Source organism: Amblyomma mixtum, chromosome 6 (genome assembly GCF_055824585.1).
Source record: "Amblyomma mixtum isolate Tamu chromosome 6, ASM5582458v1, whole genome shotgun sequence".
Classification (NCBI taxonomy): domain Eukaryota; kingdom Metazoa; phylum Arthropoda; class Arachnida; order Ixodida; family Ixodidae; genus Amblyomma; species Amblyomma mixtum.
In genome coordinates, this window is record NC_143017.1 from 162215386 (window position 1) to 162240958 (window position 25573).

A 25573-nucleotide genomic window follows, 5' to 3' on the forward strand; every position below is an offset into this window, starting at 1 on the left:
GTCTTCTCTAGTGCCTTTGCTAGCCCTCAGGCTCCTGGTATCTTGCACGGTATTCTTAAAAACCCGGACAAACGCTAGGCACTTTAGATTTACTTAGGTCTTTTAATTTAATGCATTCTAAGTTTTGTGTTTAGTGAACTTCATCTTCTTGCTCTATTTTATATTTTTTTTTCCAGCGTTTACTCCGCCTGTGCGTCAATACACCGCAGAAGGCAAGCATACCGCTTGCCAGCACCTTCGTCCAAGCTTCCCTTGCGTACTGGCTTCGCCCATCATTAAGGTTGAAGGTGAAAAAAGTCCTACCACAGGACTTTAGTTGCGCACACACTCATCAATAACCTTGACCATACGTGTGATTCCTTATCATACGTCGACAATATAGCCTGAGTTACTGTTTCCCTTCCTTCCCTAATTTTGATTATTTGCGAATGGCGGTTAAGGCGCCAGTTCTAGTTCTCGTTACTGAGGTGCTTTCTCTTTACCGAAACGAGCCTACTCGCACAAAAACATGAAAGAAGAATGCATTGCGGCGAAACCTAGTCAGGTGCATTAGTGCGGTTGTAGTTCATTTTCACTCCTCAGGATGCGCTACAATAATTCGATCAAATCGCAAGGAGCGGTAGAAGTTCCAAGAGCATTGCAAAAAGGTCTAGCTACCTATGCTTTTCTTTTTATTCATTCTGAAATGCTCAGGTATCGTGGCCACAGGACTGCCATGCTTTCGTTTACAGAAGGCCTACTGAAACTTCAAGATTCATTCATTGGGTTTTAGAATACAAAACCAGGGCACTAGTTCTGACTTCGAGTTTTCGGTGGCAATACTTTTCGTTTGCTTGTTGTAACGAAAAAGCGAACGATTCGAGACCTCGCTAAACTTCGATTGCGTAAGCAAGCTAGACCTTGCAACATTCCTTGGGATTGGATTGCGCCAGAACAGGTGTTGGTGATGTTACGATGCAACTGGTGTCAGGCTGATAAGAGGATTATCGGGAAGTATTCTCATGTGCTTTGTGATAACAACAAACAAAAATAAAAAAGAGAAGTACAAGGATGGCGCAAGTATGTACGTCAGTGCTCGCAAGGAGGCACAGGTGTCACGACCCATAATGAATTACACGAGCGAAGAAAGCAATGCAATGTGACGATCTAAGCGAAATAGAGGCAGCACTCGTTAGGGTGGGAGTTTCGAAAACGAACTAAAAATTATATCGAAAACAAATGAAAAGACAGCGAGAAATAATCAGATACGATGGTCAGACTCTGATTGGTTCCCGAGCCCCCCTGTGGTGTTGATACCCTTTTCGTACCCTGTGCTGTATACTTTCCCGGCCGATGCGCAGCGCCGTACATTGTGCGCAGTATGTCGAACGGCTCCAAACGCGATGACCCTTCGCTCGCCGGCTACCGTGGTCCGTAGAGCGTGTCAGGGCCCCAGAACCGTCACGTGGCTTTGAACCACATCACCTTTTCGATATCAGCTAATGGTAAAAGCAAAGAAATCTAAAAAGAAACAAAAAGAGAAAAGTGGGAAAGGGGGAGCCAGATTGCCGACAAAACAGCGACAGGAACAGCGCGATGATGATTCAACGACACAAACAGGCGAGCATGAGCAGCGCGGCAATACAAAACAAAAACGAAGAAAAAAGAGAAAGATCGGAAACCTCGTCTTTCCACCGAGCTCGTCTGCCCGCCAGACCGAGCGACGTGCGCCGCGCAATGGTCCGGCGACCAAGCGCGACCGTTTTCTGGTGAACCGGAGTCTGCACGGCCAGCGCGGACGCGGGAGGATCTGGGCACCGGCTACGAGGGGCGAGGGGGGTGGGGGCGGCGGACACTGGGCCATGGCCGAACAGACCACCCGGACCCGAGCTATAGACCCGAACAGCGGCGGCGCCAGCGCGGCCGCGCTCTCACGTGGAGAATGGCCATACAACCTCTCCGAAAAATGTCTTTCTTCTCTCTCCCATTTTTATTCGCTTCGCATTCGCACCGCCCCCTAGCGGAGACTGCTCTTCTCTTGCGCGCACGAACGCATACGGAGACACGCTTCGGGCGGCCTTTCGCGTGGTCGTTCAGCGCCGAAGGATATGCGTGCTTTGCGCAAGACCGTATACAATACATACTTGGTGCTCATCGCGTTCACAAAATGCACGCTCCTGCGTTTATGGCGGCAGTTTTTTGTAAGCACCAGGCGCACGTGTCCTCGTAAAGCAGTTGTTTATGTGCGTTTTGAAGTGCGTCCGTGGGCGGCGTTGATGTCGTTGGGATGTCCTCGCGGCATTCTATGAGCGTAGAATCTGTCGGACGTGTGTAGCCTCTATCATTCTGAGCGTGTCGTACTCTCAAAGCGCTCTATGATCACGTAGGTGATTTCACGCTATCATGAACAATAAGTTATTGTCGACTTAAAAGAGATTTTCCACTGAAGGGGAGATGAAGTCTCCGCTCCATTATCGTGATTGGGCTGCTCAATCTAGCTTCAAGGTAGCGCTTGGGTGATCTAAAAACTGGCTGCTAGGTAATCACTTGTTGGTCATGAAACACTGGAAGCGTGAAATATCAATCAGGTAATGAATTATTTGGGTGGGTTTAAAAGCGGACTAGCAGGCAAGATATTTCTATAGCCATTACTTCGCCTGCCGCAAACGGAATGATCTAGTAGTTACGCTGAAGATGGCTCCACAATGAAGGAGAGAACAGAGAAAGGGTGGACATTGTGTGGGCTTCTTTTTCATAAATTATTCACTCTGAAGCACACGCAAATTTCTCAGACGGCTCTGTTGCTTAACAAGGTTTGAGTCACAATGTTGACAGATCTGATTACAATTCAACGCTAATGCATTCCTTTTACAATATGACTCTACACGGACACACTGTGAATTCAGTGATTTTCAAGCTCCATTTTTTTCAGGTTGGAAAACTAGGCTAGTTAGTTTTTCCTCATATCTGATTTCCGATCTGAAGCGCTAGTATTTTTATAATACAATATCTATTTTCATCTCTGTCCCTCTCTCTACGATTATTTGTGTTATATAGAAACCAAGAACTTCCTTACTGCAAGCAGGACCTAGCAGCGTACCTTAATACTGTGCAATTAAACTGCAATATACTACGTGTTCTCTAATGAGCACTAAATTACCTACAGCACTGGTGAAGAAGAGACAATGTTACGGATTTGTAATTCCCTGTCAAACCAGGGCATCGGTTTAACAGTTTTACGGATAAGATAACAAACTGGTCTAGAATTGCACAGTTTTATATCAAAGTACGACTCAAGGAACGGATTTTAAAGCTGCCATGACATGCGACTACCATCACTAGTTCATGTTTTAAAAACCTCTAGCTTTATCAACCAACTACGCCCGTAGTTTACCGCTGCTTCTGCTGTGGGGGTCACTTCTGCCTGGATGCTTTCTAGTGGAGATAAACTGCGCACTCAAAACGTATTTTACACGGATATTTGATGAAATTGCTCCATTTCCAAATCACATGAACTTCTTAAACAGCTAGTAACTTTGCCCAAGATTAAGTTGGGTACACTTTCCAAAGTATTCTCCTGCTGAAAGTGATAGTTTTTTTTTTTAGAAAAGAACTCATTCTCTCCATATAAAACTCCACACGCGCAGCAGAGGTTCAATGGCTATGGCTCTCGGCTGCTGAGCAAAGGCTGGTATGTTGGATACTGGCCATGGCAGCAACGAATCAAAGGAGGCGAAATGCAAAAAAAATTGGCTGTGATTTAGCTCTTGTTAAACCTAGAGGATTGCGAAAGCATTATCTGCGCGTAGCCAAATATTGCTGCGTGAGCTACATTGCCCACAGTCTCGCCGTTTCGCATGCTCTTGCACGACCATACTGCTCAAGCGCGAGGAGTAAGTGACGTCACTACGCACAGCTGGCGTGCCGGCGGCCCCGGCAGGCTAGCTGTGCGCCGCTACTGCGCATCGGAGAGGAGAGAGAGGCGATGGAGAGCGTGCGGAAGCGGCGGCGTCTCCTGCACGCTAGCTACGCGCCGCTACTGCGCATGCGCAACTGGCGAGCGCGCGTTCGGCACTCCTGAGTCACCCGGACAGCGACGGCGACGGCGCGCCAGTTGTGCGCCATGTGACGTCACTGCTCCTCGTGCATGCGCAGTATGGCCTTTCCTCGGCTCCGCGAAATGGCTCGGCGACTAGCGTAGTGTTGCTATCGTAGCAAAACGCCTGTGCAGCGAGATTTGGGTCCACGGTAAAGGAACACTACTGGTTCAGTTTAATCTGGAGGCCTCCATAGCCTTCAGTGTGTTTTTTAGAACGAAAGAAACTATTAAAGATGAAAATTTCCCTATTTAACCCCTTCCGCGTAAAGCCTAAGAATATCACTGGCGCTTCGATGTGCCCATGATGTTGCATGTTCAAAGGCATAGCTGCATGCATTTCACATGCGGTGCGTTTTTGCATGCGCAAAACGCTTCATGAGGGCCACGAAACATGGCAGCAGCAACAACATTTCCATGCAGGATTACCATTCAGCGCTGTCTTGCGATGAGAGCAACCTCAGTGGAAGGGGGCTGGCTGTCCAGTAACAGAGCTGACAGAGCAGTGGGAAGCCAAAATGAAACGAGACGTTCATGTCATGATGGGCATACTTCTTTTCTCCGACAATCAACTCCGGGTAACGACGGTGGCTCACGTTTATTGGTTTGAGCCTACTTTGTGATTTCCTCGATAAATGGTGCCTCGGGCATCTCATCCGACGAGGGCAACCAGTATGCCGAGTGTACTGAATGCGAAGCTTTAAACAATCGTATCAAGTGTCACTTCCGATGGGCCTGCCAGGTTTATTGTTCCACAGCGTTCGCTGTTCGTGTTACACGAGGCGGTTTGGCGTCATCCGGAGCAGCTAGCGCATTTTTATGACGTCAGCATCACGGGGCGGCTGACTTTCTAGTGAGCTTGCACTCAGTGGATCGGTATTGTGGCAAAGAATTCAGCTTGGTAGCTTGAAGCGATTTTCCATATAAATTTGCGAACGTATGCCGCCGTGAACGCGAGCCCGAACAACGACTACGTGAACGTTGGAGCTGCACACCCGTTCAATGGAATGAAAGCGTCAAAGGCGAGATAATCTCGAGCTGCCAGTTCGCGTTGCCGAGGCGAGACAATGGCGCTAGGTTTAGGAAGCGCACGCCCGCGAAGCCGAAGTCGCCGAAAGTGAGAGGCAGGTGAACCACGGCGGCGCTACTCGGCCGTTTAAGCATCCGTTCACCGCCATCCTGTTTGGTCTTGAGACTTCGGTCTTCTGACACTCTTTCTTAAAGAGGCTGTGAAGCTAAGGTGTACTTGTGCGCTTAACTGTACGCTGATCCATCAGTAATATCATAGGGAGACGAAGTTAGACTAACAGCAACCAGTTAAGTTTTCAGCATCTGCAGTGATCGCGTGGTAACTTATTGATGGTGCGTAAACCGGCAGTGTCAGCTACGGAATGGAGAGGAGGGGCCGTAATTTTAATAGTGATGCACTTTTTTTCTAACGCAAGGCTGCCCTTGAAGGAAGCAAGCCCGTTGTCTCCTTAGCGGCCAAAATCAGAGACAAGCAGCACCGAATACTTTAATATTACGGTTTTTCTGGTTGTACAACATAGAAGTCTTACAGAAATAGGGCTTTTGCGCAAAGCCAAACTTTGACAAGCCTTAGAAAAAAATGGCTAAATCAAATGTTACTTACTAAGCAGGGTACAAATACAAATACAAATGCTTTTATTTCAACACTAGTTGATGTTAGGTGGTGCACCCCAAAAGCCTTATATTGGCTTTGTTTATTTTTTGTTTATTGTAATACCCACAGCGCCACACGTGGCATTATAGTGCTTTGCTGCTGCAAAGGAGTGCACCTCCTTCCATCATACAACAGCAGCAGCAACAGTGTACAGATAGGAGCGACAAAAGGTAACAAAGCTTACGGCAGAATTTGATTTGAAAACAAAGTCACAAGCATTGAGATGACACGAATATTACACAAAATAGAACTACTTGAACACACATTTTGGTCTAAAGAGCAGGAACATACAATTAATATAAGGAGGCACTCAAAAAGTCAAATTGAATGCCAGGTTTTAAAACTCACTGGAAGAATTAAGAAGGTTAGGGATTATAAAGCGAAGCAAATGCTGACAGTAATTGGTCCTAAAAGGTGGCATATATTAGCTGTCATTGTTTCGTGTTATGTAATTTTTATTTCCTGGATGTGGGTTAGCTAATTGATCAAAAAAGGAATCGTATTTTTCAGCTACTCTCATAACGGTGACTGAGCAATGCATTGTAGAGTTCCGTAACCGGTGTTATTTTCAGCGATGAAAAAAGAGGTTGAGTACAAGCATAAAACGCTACATTCGCAATAATGCGAACTGCCTTCTTCTGCGTTTTATGTAATCTATGTGTGTTTGATGAAGCTGCAGTTCACCCAGATCATTGAATATGTTCTCAAAACATAATCTTGCTCTCTTTCGAAGATATTTGCTCTTACTAAAACAGTGGCAAGCTCGATGAAGCGCCAGTTCGAAACAAGTAGGCTAATCCAGTTACAGTACCACACAGCATTGTCATCTTTATATATCAAAACAAAGCGATCACAAGTCTTAAAGGGTATTCAGGATATATGACGAGTTATGCTGCAATGTGTGCTGCTTATAATTCTCTCTTATCAAAAAGTCTCTGCGCTAATTTTGCGCAAGAAATAGATGAGATACCTAGATTTATCAAATACACCAAAATAAATATTAATATATTGAATTGATGCTGCTGCTGAAAGAATTCACTGCACTATAAGAATAGTGCTCACGGTGTTGCATCACAATGCCCTTTCAGAATGTCCGTGTCGCATGCTTCCTCAGAGTACCGCCACTTCAGTCCCACATTCCCCGGGGTGCACATCGTTGTGGCTCACCGGGCCATCAGCTCTGGTGACAAGTTCGATCCGGGGTGAACCTGTGATTTGAGCGTCGCTTGGAAGAACTTCTCGAAGAGGAGGAACTCGCGGAGTTGGCTTGTTGTATAAATAAATCGGCTGCGCTAAACAAAAACTTTTAGATACATCGTGTACATTTTGTTGACACAGCGGGCTTTCTTTTCAGAGAGGGCTTCTTACTTATCCAGATCACTTCTAGACGCGGCGTCTGAGTGGTTCCGTGTTTTATTTTAGAATCGGGAGGTCGCTCTGTCGCTTCACGTTCTTCAAAATCTTGTGTTTTCGCACAGCCTTTTATTCAGCGGTTTCTGTTCTTTTTTTTTCTAACCTTGTCATTCTCAAACGCAACAGCTATAAAATTGGGATGTAGGTTCTTGAAGGGCTCTATGCAAGGCAGGAACTAACACTACCCTTCTGATATCCTGCTATGTTTTCAGAAATTGTGTTATGAAACAGCTTCGCCATGCAAGGGTGGCCATGCCAACATGGTATCTTGGCCAACGATCAACACTAAAACGAACGACGAAACGCTACAGACACACCCCTCACTGAAGATGTAGTCTCGTTGCTTTTGCAATTTTATTATTTTTTTTACCTATGCCATAATGCTGGAATTTTGAAGGAGAGGTTTTGCCTATTATAGATAGCGCTAGTAAAACCATGGAGTTATGCGTTATTGTGCTGTGTCACTTCCTCGTTTCTAGACATGCTCATGAGCGCTGTTTCCTCTCCTCTCGTACAAAGAAAGCTCGAGATAGGCTCTCCTGACAAAACTTAAACACTGTGAAACTGAAAAAAAAAATGCGCCCAGAAGGCCCTTTTAGGGCTTGTATCTTTGTTGTAAACTGCGTATCAGTTTACGTATCGTCAACCAAGACCAAACTTCCAGTGGGAGTCGTATGTTGCTCGTATCGCTGCGCTTACAACCTGAAATATGTTATGCAGAAAAGATCGGTCACATGGTGGCAATGCCTTGGCCAGCGAGCATAACGTGGAATATAATTATGCATTACGAATAAAATCGAACATTTTTTTTAGGCACGAACCCATAATTCTTGGAAACATTATTGAAGAAAAAGCTTCGATTGTTCACACCTTCTGCCTTGGTACAATTGGCAGGCTGGAGCAAAAGCTTCGCGTCGCCAGCAGCCAATTCATGACTCAGAGAAAAGTTGAGGTAATAGCTACAGCATGACGGGGGCTTAAGGAAAAAGCCATTTCTTTATTACTGCGTAAGCAATGTAGTTATTTTCCTGCCAATAAGCCGTGGTCTGTGTGTCCTATTAAAGCCGGTACCCCCTGCCTCCCTTAACGGATCAGAACGGATCGGGAGACCTTCCTGATCCCGAAGGGTGCTCCCCCGGAGCACCCTACGGTGGGTGCACCGCAAGGCACGCTCTCACCTACGAGGGGTGGTCCCTCGTCAACGAGCTTCAAGCACCACTCACCTAAACCCTCCAGACGCTTCCACCTACTTGAAGTCCACACAGCGGTGGAAGGAAAACGCGGCGGCGAAACCAAATTAAAAGACGCTGAGGAAATGTTCGTCAATGTAAAAGTGAAGTTTATAGTCAATAATACTAATACAAATTCATCGTATCACATTGTATAATCGCTCGAGAATTTTTGTTTTCGTTTTTTCTGGACCAACATAGAAATCTATATTGACAACGATACGAACACCTTCGACATCTAAAATGTTAATCATTTCAAGTTAGGCTGAATCTGAGTGTCACGGAGTCAGCATCTGTTGATACAAATGCAGATATACTTCGATGAAGCTTATCGGTCGCCATGAGTGATCATTTCACACCGCTAACTAGCCGAAGTGGTTCGGACGCACACGTTGGTAGACAAGGCCCCGTCCGAAGTAACAAGGCGAAGTAGATGAAGACCGTGCAAAAAGCAGCGAAAGAGGACACTCTTAACGGTATAACCTATCGATCCCCGGCTCAGAAGACCCCAGGCGCGCATCCGCGGGAACGTATACCTGGTAGTTGCTACAGGGTGAGCTGCTACTGCAGCTCCTAGGCCTCACCGAAGGCACGGATCTGAAGCATAAAATGGGGCGTCGGCGCTCCCGGCAGAAACCATGACACTCCTTAGGGGCCGAAGCATCTCTGCATACATGATGTATGATTTCTAAAAATATGCGTATCTTCAGAAGTGGAAGAGAGAGAGAGATTAAAGTGCAGATGCTCCTGCATAAAAATACGCTCTAAGAAATACAAACAAGGCTTACAAGTACCAAACGGCGCACGTGTTCGAGTGTTTGCCAACGAAGAGGGCGCAACTCTGCTGAAGGGTTGCGATGCTTTATGAACTGAACACATACAAAGCATGTCTGCCAACGGACGAGTGGAATCGTTTGCAGGGCCTAAAGGCGGGGACACATGTCAGGCGGGCGCTCCGAATCCGGTCCGGCTAGCCGCGTCCGGCGGCTCCGCTCCGGCCAGCCGGAGATCGCCGGACGCGTCAAACCGCGTAGATATGTCCGGTGCACCGCGTCCGGCGAATGTCCGGCACGCCGCTCCGGCGGGCAGTGGCAGCCAATGCGAGCGCGCAGAGCGCCAACGTCACCATGACGTCGAGTTCGCGACGTCACAGGTGAGCACGACAGAGGTACAGCGGTGAGCGGTGTGTCGGCTGCTGAATTGTAGGGTTAGTTTGACAGCGCTGTTTTCGCCGAACACCATGTCTTCGTTCAAACAGTCCCGGATTTGGGAGAACGAACAAGGGGTGCCGAGTGTAGCACCTTTTTTTGAGCGCTGGCCAGTCCCGAAGAGCCCTCGGCTGCGCTGCGGCGTCGATACGAAACCACTAGGCCTAGCGACGACTAGGGCAGTCGGGGACTAGCGCGCAGTTCGTCGCCCGGCGTTGCCGTAGGCGATGTCGTAGCCGAAAGCTCCACTCTAGCGCAGGCATGCTGTCGTTGCTCGGATCTAGGAAGCATCCTTTCTAGTAGCATGGCTGTTCTGTATTTTCTTGTGCGAACGTGAAGTAAGCCGAGCCTGCCGGCCGGCCAGCCTGGATCCCGTCTGCCGGCGTCACAAAAACGAGCTAATGAGTGTTCTTGACGTAAATAATAAACCCTGGGATAGGGAAATGAGAAAATTATATCATGTTTCTGGTTCATTGGCCAATACCGAGTTGCTGGTAAAAGTAACAACTGTGGTACGAGCGAATTAGTTGCGAGAACCGCCTCGCAGCTGCTGCCGCTAGCTGGCCCGACGCTGGGGTCCGGCTCGACTGGCGCCCGCGCCAGCCGCTGCTGAAGGCGCCACGGAAACTGGCCACACTATTATTTTATTGTGAGATTATGCTGTTGACAACAAAGCGGAGTGAAGAATAGGCCTTCAATTATAGCGCAGGCGACTTCCGAAGCGCCGGCCCCTGCCGCTTCGATGCGATGCAGGCTATAGGCCTAGCGACGACCACGGCAGACAGGCAGCAGCACAGCTCGTCGCCCGGAGCGCCCGCGAGCGGTGCCGTTGCCGAAAGCTCGCAACATAAGCAGGCATGCTTTGTCGCCGCTCGAGTACAGCTAGCAGTCTTTCTGATAACAAGGCGATGCCGTCTTTTCTTGCAATATTTGTACACCAAGCCAAGCGGCGCTCAGGCACTGCTGCGCGGCGGCGAAGTGCGACGCCGGTTGTGGGCGGAGCTTGGGTTGAGCGGCGCTGCGATGCTCACCGCTCCCTGTGTGTCCCTGCTTGCTGTGGTGCGGCAGTTCGGAAGCGGCGACCGGAGCGGCGCGCCGGACGCGTTGCCGGACATGTGTTCCCTGCTTAAACGCAATTCACCGGTAGTTTGGCGCCCACTTAAGGAACGAAGGTTTTCATCTACACGCCTTACAACTTCGACGCAGTAGGAGATCTTGCTTCCAGGAGAGGATCTTATCGAATAAATGTATTTCTCAGAACATTTACGTTCTCGTGTAATGGTTATTCCTAAGTTCCGGTTCCTTGGTAGATATAAATGGACTCTCGGAGCATAAGGCCTGTAATGAATTCATGAGGGAAGGAAACCGGGTAAGTGCGCATATTTCGAAGTGCTTCGTAAACTAAAGCACAAATCTGAAATGATGCCAACTCAAGCTTTTCACCCACTGTCAGCGCTCGAATCTGTACGTCGCGCTTGTTAAGGTTTCGAAAAGCTTGCACGCCGGCGTGCCTGTCATCTGAGAAGCAGCGACGCGTGTGCTGCTTGTTAGGCGGCGACTGAGCTGCTGAAAAGTTCCGAAGAATACACTGAAAACCAGATTCCATAGCGCAGCTCGACATTTGCACGTGGTGTTGACGTCTCTACAAAGTGCTTCGTCCCGCAAGCGGAGACACTTTACGCCCCGAATTGCATTCGCGAACTCCTCCGACCGTCTATACTGTATCGCACTTCTTTTCCGCAACGTGTTATCTTCGTGCTCAATGCAGCTGAGCGGTTGGTTGGTTCATGTGGACACAACTCTTTTCGCCGTTCTTTTCTGCTCTTTTCTGATGACGGAATGCCTGAGCCAAAGCCTATCTCTACGCTGTGTGAAAGGACGCTGTTTTGGCACGCATTGTTTCGTCTTTGGTGTTTGCGAAAGCGAGAAGGAACTATTTGAAACGCACGCGCCATATCACGCCACTTCTCCACGTGTCTGATGCGTCGAGATATAACCAGACGGGCCGCGAGCCGAGACAGGATTAATATAACGCTTGCACGCGCTCTCTCACCTGATTGGATCGACAAAAGGGGACAGAAGTTACCGCGGCCCTGCACAGAAGAAAACTAAAGGAAGGCTAAGCGAAAAGAAAAAGGGAATGGAAGGGACGAGCGCAGGAAGTATGCGGTGAGGGGTCTGGGATCAGGGATGAGGAAGGGAAGAGAATGGGAGGAGAGGGTTCCGGCGAGAAAGAATATCGACCGTTGTTCGCGCGCGAAGTCGCCGGCAGGGTCGCGACGAGCGAAGGGAGAAGAAGCTAGGGCCCGCGGAGAGGCGCCTTCCCTCCGTATGCGCGTGGCTTCCGCTGATCAATAATGGAGGCGCACACCGCGGCGCCTCACGGTCGGCGCGCGGAGCACTCTAGGGGGGCGCTGCGCCGTCGGCGTTCCGCTCATCTGTCTACGGAAGCCGCTAAACGGGGCAGCGGCAGAAAGCGTTGGTGCAATCGGCCCGCTTGCAGCAGGCGCCGCAGCCCCCGCTCACTCGCCGGGGGGATGCAGCATGCCGGGCAGGCATCGTCGCATACCTGAGGGCGCCGTAATAAAGGAGGAACGTGACCTGCTGTTCTTTTTTTCTTTTCTTGCGGTGATGCTTGTTTTAGGTTTCAGCGCGAATGGCCGTTATTAACGTCCATGGTTTTGGACAACCAAAACGGTTTTTGATTAGGGCGTATGGGGTTCAAGTAATAGATTAATGTCATGTCTCCGCTAAAACCGCGGTCTAGTTCCGTGATTAAAATCATACGCAACTGAAAGTAGGCATATGGGAATAAAAAAAATATTATTATAATTATGTGCACACACCGCACATGCATGCGTGTATATCCGCAGCGGTGGCTCACGAGTATCGAGTTTGGTTTCCTGACCTCACGCGCGGAACTTCTGGACAAGCGCAATTTTTAAACGGGTAGTGGTTTGTAAACGCAGTCTTTGTGGATATCGTGAGATTCCACCATAACAATCAACGTATCCAAAGATCTTTCCTCGGGACACTCGTAGTTCTCCGTTATTAATTCTCAAAAACGCACCAACTTTGTTTCCTATAGCAATCTTGACTGCCCGGTGCGAGCGCAGGACAAACTTTAAAAGCAAGATTTTGCTGCAGAACGCAAGATTACACCATTCATATCAATATGTTCACGGCAGTGTCTTATAATATTCCGCTGTATTCTTACAATATTCCTCAAGAATGGACTTTTCAATGAAGGCAAAATAGAAAATGTCCTAGTGCTGTGCTGCGTCAGCGCACGTCAAAGAACCCCAGGTGGTCGAGAGTAATATCAAGCCGTCCACTACATCATCCCTCATAACTGATGTGTCCCTTTGAGGCGTTGAACCCCACATTTGAGACTTTTAGAATATACAATTTTACAGATTACAATTTTAGCCCATACAGTATAAGCATGCGTGCTTGATTATCCTGCAGTGTTCCTGGCTGATTAGGGGACTGAAGCTGAACTTTGAACGTTTGAAGAACATAGCCAATTTGTGTCTAAAATTCGCAAGTGAGTGTGCGATACACGCAGAAGAACAAAAGGAATAATTTTTTTTTCTGATTAAACTAGTGTTGTTAAGAGAAAGTTTAAACTTGGTCTTACCTTTTGCTCTGTTATTAAAATATAACAGCCAAAGGCAGATATTACTATGTTTGGGGGACAACTGCAAGTATTTCTAGAAAAAAATATCGAATTTGGAATCACATTTCAAGGTGTAGTGACTACAGGAGGAAAAATTTCTAAACTTCTAACACCGACGAAATAGTTAAAATTCACAGAAATAAAAAGAGATATGGATTCATTTTTGTGATATAGTTGCGCAACAAATACAAACCTAAAATTCTTTATTGCAAAGGTTTGGAGCCTTTAAACGAAGAGACTGCAACATCTTCATGCTAGTGAAATCGTTACATGAACCTTTCTTCTGACTCATGTTCTCTAACGGACTGCGAGTTTCGAATTTTTACCTCGGCGTTTCGCTATTGAGCCGTTGTGAATTAAAAACTGAGAATCGGGACTTTCCTATATTAATTTTTCTGCCAGTTCTCAATAATGGCTGACAGCCTTCACGAAAATCCTGTCTCTCGAGTTTCATATTAATCTATTCAGTGGCGAATTCATTTCTCAGTCGCCAAGTTCTTAAACAGGGAGCCTCAAGGTAATGCCAAAGGTACGCCAGCATTTCTCGGCACTTGTTCTCTTTCCGTTTTGTCTTCGACACACGGTCGTCGCGTCCGATTATTAAAGCTGCGACGTTGTACTCGGCAGAAGCGCGCCATATACAGGGTGTTTCACCTAAGACTTTCTGCAATTTTTAAAAATAAGCTATTTGAATTAGATGCGCGCTTTTTCTGGCACAGCATTGTCAGTGGTGTAGTACATCATAATTCAACTAAGACGTGCTATCTAGCAGGCTTGTTAACCAATATTTAATAGTTAACTTTTAAACTATTACCGTTGGGCTCCTTAATTATTGAGAGGCATGCAGCCCACCGTAAGTAATGTCCATATCCGTTTTTAGAATTTCGAGAACGCGATTATCCTCGGCGCTGTGGCCCAACAAATTTCGCCTACATCGCGCCAAAATACATGCGGTTTGAGAAGCTTGCAGGCAAAGCAACCTCTCCAGTGCACGTAACTCGTCGAAATAGCCAAAATTTGTTGGGCAACAGCGCCGAAGATAATCGCGTTCTCGAAATTCTAAAAACGGATATGGACATCACTTACGGTGGGCTACATGCCTCTCAATAATTAAGGAGCCCAACGGTAATAGTTTAAAAGTTAACTATTAAATATTGGTTAACAAGCCTGATAGTTAGCACGTCTTAGCTGCATTATGATGTACTACACCACTGACAATGCTATGCCAGAAAAAGCGCGCATCTAATTCAAATAGCTTATTTTTAAAAATTGCAGAAAGTCTTAGGTGAAACACCCTGTATGTGCGCTGCTTTGATCGCCGCTAATCGCGTGATTCCTGCGACCCCCGCACGGTCCCAGTGCGCACGAACGAGACGGGCGGGAGGCGCTGTCGTCCCGCGCTATCTGTTGGGGCCGTGGCGTAAATTGCGAGGAGGAGGAGGAGGAGGGAGTGGTTTTAGTGGGCCTCACCTGGTGGCGCTAGGTGCGTGCCATGCGAAGAGGAAAAGTAGCGGAAACCTACTTTGCTACTCGCTTAACCGCGACTTCTGTAATTTCCTTGTTCATAATTACTAATATTTACCACAGTAGTACATGTCTCTAAAGCACCCTTCTAAGACAACACCGTAATCCCTGGACACGCCTTTGTTCACTCGAAACCATCGAGCTGGCGTGGTGGAGTGGTTAGGGTGCTCGTCTCGCACTCCGGAGTACCTGGTTCGATTCCCCAACTCGAGCAATTTCCTACTCGGTTTTATTTATTAATTAATGCTTCTGGGATTTTTCGCCCACGGCCAACGCCGCCAACGCCGACGACGACACCGGCTTTTCTGCGACACGGGGCCCTTAACGCTATTGCGTTAAAACATCGAAACGGAGCCTTTTTCAACACATAGCTTCCAACGCTTCTGGAACGCATGGTGCGGCCTCTGGAAGTCTTCAACCACAATCACCTTCAGGAACTGCGTCAAAGTCGCTTCGTTGTGTTCGTTGTCGTAACACCTTCTCGTCAAAATATATGTACCCACCCCTTATGTGATAACCCTCGTGGGGGTTCAAGGCAGTTGGTTGGCTGGTTGGTTGGTTTATTGGGATTTAACCTCCCAAAGCGACTCAGGCTAAGAGGGACGCCGTAGTGAAGGGCTCCGGAAATTTCGACCACCTGGTGTTCTTTAGCGTGCACTGACATCGCACAGCACACGGGATTTCGCCTCCATCGAAATCCGGCCTCCGCGGCCGGGATCGAACCCGCGTCTTTCGGTTCAGCAGCCGAGTGCCGTAACCACTGAGCCACCGCCGCGTGGCCCTTTAATGTAATAAAATGAAACGAAAGGAAAAGGGGAGGTTTTAAATGGGCGCTAAGGACAGCATAGTTTAATTTTTATTCTAAGTGAAATTCCAGTGTCTGCCCTTTTACGGATAACTTGATATTCGGCCGGCAGCAGAAGACGCATTTATTGGAGCGATAATTGCACCTAAACATTTTCCAGCCACTCGATTCGAACTCGTAACGTCTACGCCGCAAAAGACTCAGTGATCACCGCTGGGATCCGCGCGGAACAAGCTGTGCCGACGTACAGGGTCAATCACACTTGAGGGAACCCGGCTCCGCGTGGCCACCTACCTGCGGAGTGTCCTTGCATCTAACCCGTTCATGAATCTGTGCAGAGTGGCGCACGAGAAAAGGGAGCTCGACGTGGTGCTTCGAGTCATCTGCCCCTTTGCACGGGTTTGCCACCGGCTTGGTCGCAAATGGAGATCCGCGTGTGCACAGCCACTCGGAGTCGTGTTCCCTCTAAGTGTGATTGACCCTGTACCACAGTCTACTTGTGAAATCGGCCGGTGATGTCGACACCCGTACTTCAAGTTGTGGCCTTTTGTAGCTCATAAAATTCCCGTTTTCAGTGATAGTAGCGTATTTGTAGTTAGGATGTGGTAATCTATCAATACAGGCAAAGCAAAATGTGTACTCTGGGCCCCTTAAATGGTAACATGAGTTGCAGATTTATATTGCAGAAGGAAAACCGCGCTCTCATTGGAGGCAAGTAAAAGATGAAGCAAACATACGTTCCGACGCATTTCACTTGCTCCGCAAGCATGCTTTCCTGCTTTTATAATCAAAATCCGCCGAGCGCGCTGCAGCAATCTTGCTGTTCTGCGTCCACCGCAGCAGATTAAATCGGGACTTATCTCCGGATCCAGCCGATACCGCATCCCCGGTTCCCAAAATGACCACTCTGGGTCCTTATAATCCGCTTTTCATTTCAACACACGATGCTGCGAACACAAGCCAAGGCAGACCTCGGCCTACCGCTGCGCAGTGGTCGGTACGAAGAAAGACACGCTGTCGAGGATTCGGCCGGCAGCCGGGATAATAACGAGCCTGCATCGATCGTGGGACTGCGCATGAGATGAGCGTACGGCCGGCCTCCGTCCTTATCGCATCCCTTGCGAGCTTTCCGCGAGGCTTCCGCTCTTTTTGCTTTCTCTTGGAGCTTTCTTTTGGTGTCTTTGTTTATTTCTCGATTCTGTGTGGGTTGCTGCTCGCTAAGACCTGGGAAGTGATCGGCGGGGTACTGCCCATTGCCCGATTTGCAGGGTCGAGCTGGTTTAAAGTCGAGGGCAGGAGAGCTTAAGATAAAGCGGCGTACCAAACACGCGGATAGTTTTGCGCTATATTTCCCTTCCTCGGATAGCACAGAATGACCTCAAGCAGCAGTGAGGAGTCAGTGCAGGGATTACGATATTAAGACGATGGAGTTAAACAAGGAGCTCGGTAGGATAACTGGAGTCCACTCAGCAGGCAGATACGAAAGTAACCAGGGACGGACTTTTACGGATTAGTAGGAATCTTCCTGCACAAGCCTTTTTCTTTTCTTTTTTTTAGTGCTGCGGAGGATGCCCGCAAACGCAACTATCAGACTTGACGCTGGCTTGAATGCAGAGTTTACATCGGGAGCTCCTATAGTTTATAATATATGTATTGAAATATGAGGAGGCATTTTGGTTACCTTGGTTATATTTCTCTCACCAACGTAAGCTTTCGTAACACGAAAGCAAATGAAAATTACGCGCATTGCCTTCGTGAAAACTTAAGACACTAGACCGCTAGTCTAAGAGTGTTTGGGAAGATACCTCAGTGCAGAGTAAATTGCTGGGAAGGGTGTATTTACTCATTAACATCAACATGAGCACAGCCATACGGGTTTTTAAAAAAAATCCTAGTTGAAGAAAATGTGAAGATAGAAAAACAAGGCTGACTCTTTATTCGATTGCAGCGTTTCAGAGACACCTGTTAGGCGTTCCCCTGTACCCGCTTGGCAGCTTTAAAGTGGGTACTAACGAATAATTGCTCTCGTTTTTAACTCTACAATATAGAACTGGGGTTACTGACTGCACCTGCTTTACAGAGCACCAGGTATAATATCCATACAATAAGCAAGGGGAGCCATCGTTATTGGTCGCAGAATGAACGCAGTCCCCCCCCCCCCCCCCCCCCCCCCCCAAAAAAAAAAAACTCAGAAGATTTGTGCGGTGCGTTCATTACGCAGGGTAAAATGTCCCGAAAGAAATTGGAGTGCTATAAACGGGACCGTAAATAAGGTGGTGGAATAACAACCTAACGCGGTACAACTAGCCTTTTAACTAAAACAAAAAGCACTCTCCAGCATGGTTCTGTGCTGGAGAGCAAAGTCAACTTTTATCTTCAAACCACACGTATAACTCACCTAGCCGCCGTTATAGCTGTCCAATGAGAGCACAGTTACAAATCACTCTTCCACAGGTAACAGTCTTGCGCGTATAACAGTCTCGACTTTCCACAATTGGCGCTTTACATTATTACGAAGCTGTTCCCGGAGCCTGCTATCCTTCTCTATCACCACCTGCAGATTGCGCAGAAAATGAAAGGGTAGTGTTTATTATGTGAAGGAAAAGAGGAATGTCATTTTTGACAGACAAAGTGGGGGGTGGATACATTATGCGAATGTTTTCAAAACGCAAATACATACGGGAAACCGGTTTCGCGGCCGCCGCAGCCACGTGGAAAGGACGGAACCTGTGCATGCCAGCTGCGGCCAAATGGTACGGAGGGTTGCGCACCTGCTGAAAGCTAGTGGAAAGGAGGCAAACCAGTTTCGTGGCAGCTGTAGCCAAGAGGCAAAGGAGAAACCGCGGCGCGCCAGTTGCCGCTTGGGTTGTCTGTAAAACCAAGTAACATGTGCAAATGGTCCATAAGCAATGTGCGGCGCACCTTTGTAGCATTTAGTTCAACGAAGTAAATCGGGGGTACAGCTCTCTTTTGCGTGCCCTTGTATATACTATATCCCATTTTCTTCGCCACACCTCGCCTTGTCTTTCTCTTTACATCGCTAATATTCCTCAGTCTTTAATTTGTTTATCCTAATACAGTGATTCGTGATTTAATACGCCCATATTTCTTATGTAACTTCTATCATGTATTTCTCCAGTTCGTAATTTGTATTGGGATGTGTGTACTCTTTGCACTGCATTTTTCTTACTTTTTTTCTTCTCCTGAAATGCGCCAGCACAAAGGCTATCGTTTTTACTGGGCACTATAAAGAACAATGATTTATTGACTGATGGACCGATTGATTGAAAAGCTTTTTATGTGTTGTGTGCTGTGTTGGGTTTTCTGGCACACAGGCAACTGAGGCCATCATGCGCCAAGCACAGCTTTTTATGTTTTTGTGCAGTCGCCAATGCGTGCTGCTCAAATAAATGGCTAGCCTAGTGCAAAAAGCCATATAGCAACTGACTACTGAGCGTTGTGTAAGCTACCTTTTATTTCCTGTGGTTGTTATCTATGCTTGTAAGTCAAAATTTTACTCGAGACCATCAAAACGGCGTTAGTACGGCTGTCATACCCATGTAGGGTGGTATGTAGTTGATTTTTCACTTGTGGGCAGTAAGCTGCGTCTCTGCAAGGTTCAGTTTATGCTGCCAACTGTCTAAGGTGCTTTTATATCAGGTTGTTCAAGTCGTTACTTGAAGTACAAATGACCACTTTTTGATTAAGCCTCTTTTGAAGACAAATTTGACCGCAGGGATGTTGCGCTGTTTCAGGGTCGTGGAACTAGTGGCGACGATGGGCCGGCTGTACTCATGACATAACTGCAGCTCAAGGCGAACGAATTCACGATGCCCAAGACGTTACGGGCAAATAAAAAAAAAGAAAAATAAGCGCACAGCTATGAACCTAACAAATAGATGTATAAGTAGTGGAATGAAATATTTAAAGACACAGTCTTTATAGTTGTCACAAAAAGTGTTTAGCGAGCCTTTGTCAATCACTGCGTTTCGCAAGCAATGGATAATGTTAACCATAGCAGTGAATCACGTTAAATATTTTTGTGCCATTGTGCTAAGAAAGTCGTGCTTTTTTGAATGCTTGGCATCGCGGTGGCGACTGTTGGGTACACCCTGTACCAAATAGATCTGCCATCCTATAGTGGCCATTATTTACTGATTTTGTTTCTTACAAAGACGAATAAAAAATTTTGCGCGTAAAACATTAAAGTCAAAGCGAGAAAATGTGACCGCCTCGAGCCTCAGATTTCGATTAACCTGTCTTTCCCACCTGCCGCCTATAAGCGGCTGTCCACAGCTCCGAACCATGCGCGTCTCGAGCTAATAACAAGCATGGCGGCTGACGAACAGCCAACGTAAGCACGGGCTGGAAAATGGCGAGAAAGTTCGCCAGCCCATGCTTATGCAAGACTGCAGGACCCGCGCCACTAACGCAGTTAGGTAAGCAACCAAACAAGGTGCGCACAAAAACACCCCTCATTACCCAACGCAAACGACGAGCGAGGGCGCCACGGGTTCGGTACAGCGAAGCAAGCCGGCAGCGCGCCCGCAAGCAGGTCAAGACCGCACTTAATCGGGCGCTTCAACGTGACTCCCTAATGGGGACACCTGCGGGCCGGCAAAAGGGAAGAGGGGATGTTTTTGACAGATAGGCGGGTGTTTGTGGTCCGCTTATCTGCGTGTGTGTGTGGGGGGGAGGTTGCGTGCTTGCGCAATTAGACGCTCGCTCAGCAGCTGCACCTTCCGGAAGGCGGCGGCCGGGGTCCGGAACTCGGCACTGTGTGCAGCAAAGCAGCGGCTTTGCGTGCGGTATGCTCGCTCTTGCGTTCGCTCCTGTCGCTTCAGTCGCACACCGGCCAAGCGCTAACGAACGAGGGGGCGAGGAAAGAAACGAAGTAGAAAAAAAAGAGCGAGCGAAGAGCAAAGGTGAAGCACAGAAGGGGAAGATGGAGCACAAGATGAAGCAGGGATGCTGCGGCACCCAAGGGCGAATGGCGTTTTATAACGTGCGGGCCACCATATGTCCACGAAAGAAAATGCGTGGGCCACCGAAAGAAAGAGAGAGGAGGAAAGAAGGAAAAACAAAAGAGAGTTTATGAAGCTGCCTCTTTTCAGGGGGGCCCCGTATTTGCGCCTGCGCCGTTTGTCCCCCAGCTCCCTATACTTCAAGACATTTTTTTTCGTTTGGTTTGCAACTCGTCTAATTTTCCTTCTTTCCTCACTCGGGTGCGTTTTCCCATCTTCCTTTTCCTTGACGTTTGTGGTGCGCGCATCGAGCAGGCGTTTCCCGCGCCCTTGTTCTGGGTACAGATTCGCTCGTTCGCTGCCCTTTTTCCCTGTTTTCCCTTTTCTGTATATATTTTCACTCACATCTCGGAGGCTGTGTTGGGAACGATTGAGGCGTTAGCTAGAAAAGGGCTCCAATCGATGATGGGTCCTCGTTCGACACGGCGGAGAGAATGAGAACTCTCTGAAGCGTATCTCCGTGGCCGTGTTTCACGCGAACCTTGGGGGAAGGGGAGGAAAGAAGTATGGCCGCTTACGGAGCGCGAAGGGTAGACGGCGACGGCAGGGGAGGCAAACACGTGGCTCAGATCAGGAAGGGAAGAAAAGCCGACCGAACGAGGAAGCAGTCACTCACCGGGAAATGTTTTCGCGGTGAGGCGGGGCGGCGCGCATTTCCTTCATTTTGCTTTTCTGCTTTCTCTCATGATCGCGCCTGCTTGTGCCGTGGTTGATGATGACGTTAAAAAAACGACAGGCGATTCTACGGGCCGCTACAAAAAGGAAGAACGAGGACAGCTAGAAAGGTTGAGTGGTTCGCGAATATTCAATGACATAAAGCGAACGAGAGTTAGAAAAAAAATAAAAACAAGGACCTGCACAGATTGGCAGAGGAAAATGAATACAACGGAGCTTCAGCAGCGACTAAAAAGGGAAGCCCTCGATGCTGGAGCTTATTGGATCGCCTGAATTGTAGGACCGAAACTGTTCTTCAGTGCTCAGAAGGATTTAATAATCCCAGTTCTGTGTGCGCTTGGTCGTCTTTTTCTTCCTTTTTCTCATTACCTTAAGACTGAAGGTTGCTTCTGATTGGAAAGCAGCTCATATGCCTGTCGATAATATGTCTACGATCATCAGTAGCTTCTAACGGGACTAAGAATATGCGAGCAACGATAAAAGCTGAAAGCAGGCCTGCGAAGCCTGCCTTCTGGTGGATATATTATTCATGAGAGTACTCTTATGCCTTCCATGCATATGCTGTGTGTGTTTTTCGTTTGCCTTGTTTTATTTTTTGACCTGGGCATTCATCCGCTGCAACCGTGTTTCGCCACATGCAATATTAAGGATACAGTGTTTACTGCCATGTAGCACAGAGAATGCTTTGAAACTGGAAGAAGTAAAGAAACTCTCCAACAGAAGAATATTCAAATAGGCTACACCTTACATTTATATCATACCTCGAAATGGGCATGCTACGTTTCCATATCGGTGACACGCTTTCATGTGCGTAACAAAATGAACCAGTTCTTTGATGAGTGATAATTTCTGTCAGTTCTTGAAAGCCTTTTTGTACTCATTGGTGCAGCTATACTATGGAACAATCCTCAGACACGCTAGCGTGCAAACAGCTGTTTCTTCCAGGTGCAAGCTCTCCTAGAAAGAAAGAGCATACTTTTAAGTTTGAAAACACTGCTAAGAGAAACCGTTGAAGAGGACCCGCAGCTACGCAAAGAAAAGCACCGGTCGAGCACTGACTCTAAACGAAACTTGACTAAACTTTCTGTGCCTTTCTTCCTCCCGTCCGCGTGGGATTTCACTCTTGATCCTTTACTAATGAGCCAGCCCAAACTAGACTGCAGCTGTCCATCGTGTGTCGTTTGATGTTGTAGTGTAGTAAAAAAATAAATAAATCCAATAAATATTGTATACAAAATCTTCGTTGGCCGTGGTACTCCCAAGTCGAAGATGCCAGCGCCGCGTAGTGGCGCAAAAAGCTTTAAGTGCTAAAAAAGTTTATTCTGTGAAGCTCGAATCGACTGCCTGTGAAACATAGACGATCTAGTTCGTCAATTGGCTCACTTGATTTAATGAAACGACTTGAATTCGAGGGCACCTTTAAATGCTAAAAGCTTCAGACGGCTCTAATGATCTCCTTTTATTGGCCATTCTAACCACTTTTTTTTGCTTCTTTTGTGAACAGTCGATAGCGCATCGGAGAGCCTTGGTGAAGCTTGGCTTAACCACTACTAAACTTCTGAATACAGCGTACAAGTTGTTAATGCGTTCTGCTTAACATCTTCAGGCGCATTTATTTCTGTGTTAATAGTCTGTACTAATTAACATTCTTGTGTTTTCCTGATGGAGCACTGGTGCTCAAGGAATTGAGCCTAAGGGCTGTCACTGCTAGAAACTCAGGAGTTCTTTGTTTTATAAGTTATTATCACATCGTTCTAAAGATATCTTCCCTGCGATAATTCCCCTGAGGGGACGCAGGTATTGTGCAAAATAAAATAAATAAGTTTATGGTTGAGAAAATTTAATTAAAAAATTTTCCCGCCAATTGGTCAAACTCGTAACGTCCGCACCGAGAAGAACTGTTTGCCCTTGTTTTCAAGTGAATCACTGCGTGGCATAGCCTCTGGTATCAGTGCCCCAAAATTCGGTGTTGACGCAAGCAATTTGCTTCGGAAATCGGCCGGTGATGGCGACACTTGTATTTGGATTTTGGGTCTTTTCTAGCCTACAAATGTTACGTTTTCGGGGTCTTTGTCATAGAATGCGGCAGTGTATCGATGCAGGCCAACCTCAGTCTGTCCTCAGAGTCCCTTTAAGAAGCTTTGGATCTTCCGCATTTCTTTTCCCCGCAAGCAATTCGAGGTAACAACAGAATCGGCAGTTTTTTTCTTTTAATATGTTCGACTTGTTCGAGCCACAGTGCTGAGGTGATGCACTCTGTTTGCAGGGAATCGAAGACTGAGCACACGAGCTGAGAAATTGGGAAATTATAATTACTCATATAGGCTACACCTGCGCCATATCAATCGCTTACACCTGCCTGGTTCTGTTAGTTTTCTCAGTATACTCTCCTTCAAACGTCACTACAGATAGACGTACTGATGCGTAAGTCGTCATCCTTAGCCCAGTAGTCGTAATGATCAAGCTTCGTTTTATGGGTTACTGAAATCACTTGTAGCTTTTCTAATGCATCTGCGGTATGTTATACACATTGACTGAGACAAGTTGTGTACTCTTCCTCCTAGAAGGAGAAACCAGTGAAGTTGTTACCGCAGTCGTCTGGTAACTTACAGGCGATTTACATACAGCAGTGAAAGTACCCTGAATGCATCTTCCCTAGTGGAAATTCTAGCGACCATTTTCATTTCCTTCAGCATTGCTCCCATCTACGAGCGCAAGAAGTGATACCACACTGTATTCTAAAGTAACAGTTCTAAATTTTCCTTTACGGTGCAATTCTCCTCCTAACACTGTTTCTGCCTTACTGTCCTTACACTGCTGCTCATTATGCGTCTTTTCTCCCTCTCTCTCAAACGCAGCAAGCGCCGAGGCGACTTGTGAGACGGACGCCGACTGCCGGCGGTTGAGCTTCCAGGCGGCATCGGTGGGCATCGCGTGCGAGGCGTCTACGCACCGCTGCGTATGCTCCAACCGGACTCTCGTGCTCACGCGCCGCGGGACATGCCTGCCCAGTGAGTACGCATGCGCGGTGACCCCCTCCCAGTGGCACACTCCTCCAGGTGTTTATTCCGCCTCAGCAGTGCGAGCCTCACTATGGACGATGATAGCCTCAGTGTGAGCTCTACTCAACTGAGCACTGCACGAAGCTACATAGGACACTGGAGCACCTGGTGCTTAGAATTTCAAAGCGTTTTGGGCATTGGACAACGTAACGTCTCGGAAGATTGAATGTCGGCGCGACAGGCGTTGCTGTCACTCTATTTCTGCATGCAGAACGACAGCATGGCTATCCTGAAGCCAATGGAATGATAAACAATGCTGGGAGTGCACTGACCCCCATGAGCGCCACAAAAAGGCCCTTTTACAGTGCATGCGCATGACTGATGTCGCAGCCCTGTGTGAGTGAATTAGAAGTAATTTCTATTCAACGCGCTGTTCTTTCTTTTTTTTTTTCCTGGAGCAGCCACGTTATGAACAATGATGAAATGAAACCTACCGCTTTCTGCCTTGCCGACCGCTATTGAGCCAGCTGCCACGGCAGCCAGCTGTAACCCCACCGAAACGCTTTCCCAACATCGCACGTACCCGCATAAAGGCCAAGCGCGGTCAGCAGTAGACCGAGACGCAATTACTTTAGCCGCCGACGCTGCCGCCGCGCAACGTTTTTACGCACGGTCCCTTTGTGCGGCTTCGCGAAGGAGAACTCTTCCATCTCCCGGCTCTTTCGTGCGCAATGCTCGGGTCACAGGTCGGTGCCATCTGGTGCGGTACTGTAACGGACGCCCTTCGCCTCTCTCCCCTCCCACCGGGCTTCCCTTTCATTCCCACATCCCCAAAGTGTGAGCATTGTGTGTCATGCTCCTCTTTCGTTTCTTGTTAACTGTCTCAGCTTCTACGCTGCGAGACATGGTTCTAGCTGCATCGGTCTATTTCCTCGCCCTTGCGCCCCCCCAATCTCTGTATATTCCTCAGCACAGCCCTCTGTACCTCAATCCTCACATCGTTGTCTGTCGCTCTTCCCAATTTCATCGTCGTCGTCAGAATGCTCCTATCCCTCTTTCTCACCCTTTCCACTTGGCCAATGCTGATAATGGGGGGGGGGGGGGGGGGGGGGGGCAGTTCCTGAGTTATAAAGCCAACGTCTCAACTAACATACTTTTTCGCTCTTTCTGTCTCTGTGCCAAGCTTTCGGTTTGAGCCGAAGTCTCCGTCAGAGGGCGAGGATAAAGTCAGCCGAGAATAAGGGTGACCCTTCCT

At 47.7% G+C, this 25573-nt stretch overlaps 1 protein-coding gene across 1 annotated transcript in view; it reads left to right on the forward strand.

Moving 5' to 3' along the window:
* Positions 1-25573, forward strand: part of jus (EB domain-containing julius seizure protein) — a 159700-nt gene that overhangs the window by 80801 nt on the left and 53326 nt on the right. The window contains exon 2 of the mRNA XM_089549972.1: positions 24175-24327. Within this exon, the coding sequence (XP_089406098.1) occupies positions 24175-24327 (153 nt within the window). The remainder of the gene's footprint in view (positions 1-24174; positions 24328-25573) is intronic.